At 30.0% G+C, this 5,776-nt stretch overlaps 1 protein-coding gene across 1 annotated transcript; it reads right to left on the bottom strand.

The window, feature by feature from the left end:
- Positions 1 to 1,129: 1,129 nt before the first annotated feature.
- LOC102584779 (germacrene C synthase-like) lies at positions 1,130 to 4,445 on the bottom strand. The gene is made up of 7 exons (XM_006358757.1): positions 4,311 to 4,445; positions 3,310 to 3,586; positions 2,833 to 3,205; positions 2,472 to 2,690; positions 2,182 to 2,323; positions 1,623 to 1,871; positions 1,130 to 1,435 (listed from the first exon to the last, which is right to left on the bottom strand). Exons 1-7 carry the CDS (start codon positions 4,434 to 4,436, stop codon positions 1,130 to 1,132), a joined length of 1,692 nt encoding a protein of 563 aa, XP_006358819.1. The 5' UTR covers positions 4,437 to 4,445.
- Positions 4,446 to 5,776: the final 1,331 nt, after the last annotated feature.

Raw genomic sequence — 5,776 nt, 5'->3', positions numbered from 1 at the left:
TATAACAAATACATGAAATTAATGCTAGATACTTCTATGATACATATGAATGTACTTGTATGACACTCATATATCTAAATGTTTAGTTTGTTGGATACATCATATATTGATAATAGATACATCAAATTAATGAATTTATTATTTTAAGAGTAATAATTTGAAATTAATCAAATTACATTACCAAGATATACATGTTTTTATCTTATATTAATAATATTAATGAATTTACTATTTCAAAGAATAATAAAATGAAATTAATTATTTATGTATTTTGAAAATCCTCAATTACTCCTCTAATTAAGGAAATAAGTTACAACCAATTAATTTAAATAAATAAATTTTGTATCTCAATTTTAAAATTCGACAGATACATGTATCTCATGGATTCAGACTCATGTGTCCTAATCATGAAATATGGTAGAGGAAGTAATATTTGAAACTATTGGGAATCTTAGTTATTAAGATCTAAACTAGTGGGATTTATGTGATTTGCCCTAAAATCTATAGTCAAACGATAGCTATATAAGGTCAATTTAACTAGGAAGCTAGGAACTGGAGTAGAGTGATAAACATTTCTTCATATTTAATAAAATTAAATCTCGTATTTTAGTCTTCAATATGAAATTACCTTTATTCGGAAGTTTTTTACTCTAAATGTGAAACTTTTCAATATAAATTGAAATTTAATTGGACCACCAATATTGAACAGTCGGTAGTAAACAAAATAAAATTGTTGTAGCAGGTTACGATGGAAGCTTTATTTGCTTATATTTTCACTACAACAAAAAAAAACTTTTAGCGACAATAAATAGATATTAATAAAGAGTGCTAAAATCTTTACCAGCATTAGTTAAGTGTCATTATAACCAATGTCGCTAAAGGCATTAGAAACATATACAAAGAGTGGTTAATTGCCGCTAAAATACATATTTAGCAACAATTAAATTATTATTGTTAATTAATTACTAGTAATGATCATTTTTTATGTAGTGTTTTTCCTTCAATTTCTATGGAAAGAAATGAGAACAAAAAGGCTTTAAAACATCAATGAATAGAAATCAACACACCATTTTTCACCATTCACTCATATGTAAGTACATTGCAACTACTCGATCAAACCATGTTTTACTCAACATTTATCCTCGAACATAATATTGACAGGTTCAACAAACAACAAGGTAATCATGTTCTTAAATTCGCTTCGGGTATTTATAAAATCACCCTCTTTGAAAATATATGCCAAGCGTGCAAAATTTATAACTTGTTCGAGGACAAATGTTGGTACTTCAGAAGAGCGGAGGAATTCTTCATTCATGTCTTTCCATGCATTAGTGAGTTCCTTTCGAGCCTCAACACGTGCCTCTTGCTTTGAAACACCATATTCTTTCATGTAGCATTCAATGAATGAAGCTACATGGCTTCTTTGTTGTTCGAACTGCACGCATAAAAGTAGATTTCAATATGTTGGAGTTGGATCACGGGTCGCCCATGAGGACTAACTTAACCCTCTTAAGAAAATATAAATAAAAAGGAACAAAAAAGAAGCATAACTTCTTTGTAGTGGTCCATTTACTTACCTATTGCAAATTTTAGTAATTTTATCTAAACACGTAGCTACTTACATTATTTGTATTAATATCGTCCTTTAATCTGCCGATTACTAATGAAGCTCGAAGAATCAAAGGCTCATTTATCACCCATTCAAATGTCTCTTTGGTAATATTTTCCTCCATAACACACAAGAAAGTTGTTGCAGCCATCATAACAGTAGTACTTACAATTGCAACTTTCATGTACTCCTCGCATTTTGGAATATAGACATCATTTAACCATAGTGCTTCCTTGAGATATGCTCTAGCCACTTTTTTCATCTAATAAAGGAATAAAAGATAATTGTAGAACTAGAGATTGTTGAAGACATAATTAAGTAAATAAAAGTGTGTTCTCACTAAAAAAATAAATTGAACTTTTGAACAAGATGGTCACAAGTCACACAATATATTCTCATGGCATCGTAGCACAGACACAGATCATGGTTCAAGTCTCACCGCTATGAAGATTTTTCACATACTTGATCAAATCTTTCATCTAAGGAGCGATTTGAAGACATAATTAATTAAGTAATATTATATGGCACTGTTAATGTTTTGATTCAAAAGAAATAAAGCTAAGGAAGCTTACCTCTTGTTTTGCATAGTAGATACATTCCAGTTTATCTTCTTTGGTCAATTCTTCTTCTATTTCATCATAACGGTCTAGAAGGGCTCGATAAACAGGTCTCAAATTGGGTGATACTGAATTAATGGCACTAATGTCATCACATCTGCATGTTAAGATTTTAGATTGAAGTCACAAGCTAAAATTTCTTATTTATACAAATAATCTCATATTAGTAACATGTACTTGGCACATTTTATTTCCCTAGTCATCATTGAACGCGTGAGAAAAAAATGCATAAGTTTATATTTTACCTAACGATTGCATTTGTGAAAGCCACAAGTTCGTCATAAGTTGCATAAGCATCATACGTGTCATCAATAATGACGTATGTAGTGAGTAATTTTGTCATCATTTTTCTTGCACGACCATGTTGAGGTTCAATGTACACACCAGCTACCCAAAAGTAACACTCCACCATTCTATCTCTTGCATATGGAAATTTCTTCGCGAAGTCTAAATTTTTCCACCACCTATATGATCAAAGATGGAATTAGAATTTTCATTAAGGATGTTCAAAGTATGAAGATCGAAGTAAACTCACAAAAAACCCAACAAAATTCAACATTTACTATATATACATAAATGACAAGGATATAAGATTAATGTTTGTACCTTGTAAGCTCGCCAAGCTCTCCTTGATACAACTTTTGTAGATTATTGAAATCCAATTTCGCGAATTTCAAAAGCAAATCGTTACACAATTCAATCTTCTCATACATACCTATGTATTTTCTTGCTAACAACCTTGGTAGATTTGTATAAATGGGCTGGCTTAAGGCTTCCCTAACATGGGCCTTGAGTGAGTTGCTCAATTTTGGGACCATGGACTCTAGATGAGTGATGGTAAAAGTTAGAGCTTCTTCGAGAATCTCTTCATCGTGTACTCGTAGATGTGTTGCTTCATATAAACTTACTAATCCCTGAACATCTTTAGTAAGATTTTTCTTGAACTTTCCGTCATGGTCTGTGAATTTCTTGAACACATCTGATTTAATTCAGCATCATAAGAGAATTAATTAAAGAATCATACAATGTTGAAATAAAATTAAGGTGATCTCTTATAGGACATAAGAGAAGAAATAATGTTACCAGCAGACATGTAATGCCTTTGTTGTCTCACTAGTCGAAAACGAAGAGCAACAATGTAAAGATCATCATCATCTTCATTTTTACTTTGTTCTGACTCATCAAAAATATTCTGAAGGGATGTCTTAATCTCATTTTTGAAATGATATGCAACTCCCAGTCGTTGGATTGTGTCAATCAAGACAAGTTTTTGTGTACAATTATTTGGTATTTCAATCAGCATTTTCTTGACTTTTTCTTTCAACTCTTCAAGTTCAATTTTTTCATCGACACTAATTTCCTGCACCAAGAATTAAGCCTTACTATTTATGACTATCTTAATACAAAACTAAAATAGCACTACATGAAGATGTGTTTGGTGCAAAAGGATGCAAAAGGAAAGTATTTTTAACTTTTTGTCATGTGTGGTTAATTAGTCGAAATACTTAACAAAATAATTTAAAAATACAAATTTCTTAAAAATAAGAAAAATAATTTTTTTATGCGAAGAAAAACATGATCCACCCCAAAACTCTACCCACCACATCTTCTTATAGTGTTTGTCTAAATCACGTATAAATATTTTTTGGATAATATATTTTATTTACTTATCAAATAAAGTGAATGGTCAAAAACACACCTGAAATATCATGTTTTTTGCGAATTTTCTACCTAAATTATCAAGTGCTCATATTTTCTACCTGAACTATATCAACTATTTATCAAAACACACCCTACTGTAATTATTAGTTGTTCCTTTTTCTTTTTGCTTGAAAGATCAAACATCATTCAGGTAGTAGGAAAAATGAATAAATGATAGTTAAAGTGTGTTTCGAGAAATAATTGGTGATAGATCATGTAGGGAAACTCGTATGCATGATAGTACATGTATAAAACTAAAAAAATTGATGTGTTTTCTAGCCTTCATTCTATCAACCAATTTAAAGAATTTGGATAAACCTGACTCCGAGGACAAGAAAAATTATAAAAACATGAATATAAAATGAGTATATTGTGTGTCATACCGTGAGTTGAGGAGTGTAAGAGAGGAAATAATTTCCCCAAACAGTTGAGTGAAAATTTGCCAATGGACGTTTAAAATTGCTGCTGGAAGAATCAACCATTGCTACACTCACTTTTAATTTACTCATATCTTTCTCTCTTCCTTTTTTCCCTAAAGGGGCATGCGAATATCTATGTGGTATTTTGATTACTATAGAATTAGAATTATAGGATAGAAAATTATTTCCCCAAAATGTTGATTCAGCATTTCTCAAATGACAAGAGATGGTAGAAACAATCATTTGTCTTTTTTCCCTCTCTTTCTATACAATTAATTAAGCTTTGTGTGATCTATTGCTTACATATGGTGAAGTATTTATAGTGCAAATTGGTTAGTTGTAGATTTAGAAAGTGTGATATCTATACTACTATGCTTTTTCTTTTTCAGTTTTCTATCCGGTGTTTATAGTCCACTTTAGAGCTCTAATCAAATTCGAATTGTGCACAGCAAGGTCCATCTGGGGATGGCGCTCCAAACAAGATTTTCTCTATACCTAGGGTTTAAACCCGAGACCTATGAGTAAGGATGAAGTAGATTCACTACTACGGCACAACTCATATTGGTTATACTACTATACTATTACTAGGTGGCTACTATTCGATGGTTGTTGTTGTTGTTGCTACTACTGCTAGGTCGGATTTACTATTATTATTGATCTGTTTAGTTAAATTTCTAAAATCAGCTTATTTTAAAAAATGTTTTCTCTTAAAATGTTTTTTTTAAAAGATATTTTTTATAGTTAATTACACGAAAGGGATCGAACCTTACCTTCAAAATACAACTAAGATTGATTACTCAAGAGAGCAATATTCAGACCTATAAGCTCTAATGGAAAAAATAGTATCTTAACTAATAAAAAAAATAGTTTTGTATAATCAACTTTAACTTATTTGAAATTGAATCATATTGCTATTTTGGTGTAAATACGGTTCTTAATTTGTACACTAAAAAAATCGGCCCTAATTTTTATTACTATATAAGTAATGAAATCCTCACTTACTTAATTTTTATTCAGGTAGTCAATAAATTGAACTATTAAGATCCTCTTATTAAAGATTTCTTTATTTAATAGTAGCTAATAAAATCCTACATATGTTTTTGATTATTAATACTCTATTCATTTTATATTGATTATCTCATTTTATTTAACAATAACTCAAGGAGTCTCAGTAAATAAAGAAGATTTTTGAATCTTATTGTCTGAAACTAAAGATACGTAAGAATATTATACCAAAATGTACTTCAATTTTGTGGTCATAAACATGTTATATGTTATGTGAAAAATAGAATTAAAGAGTCCAAGATACGTAAGAATATTATACCAAAATGTACTTCAATCTTGTGGTCATAAACATGTTATATGTTATGTGAAAATTAGAATTAAAGAGTCTTAAACAAGAATAAATCGTTTTTTAAAATGGACTATAA

This window comes from Solanum tuberosum, unplaced genomic scaffold, assembly GCF_000226075.1.
Source record: "Solanum tuberosum cultivar DM 1-3 516 R44 unplaced genomic scaffold, SolTub_3.0 scf00280, whole genome shotgun sequence".
NCBI classification, from domain to species: Eukaryota; Viridiplantae; Streptophyta; class Magnoliopsida; order Solanales; family Solanaceae; genus Solanum; species Solanum tuberosum.
Note: the sequence above shows the minus strand (reverse complement) of the source record. Positions and strands in the feature narration are given on the sequence as shown.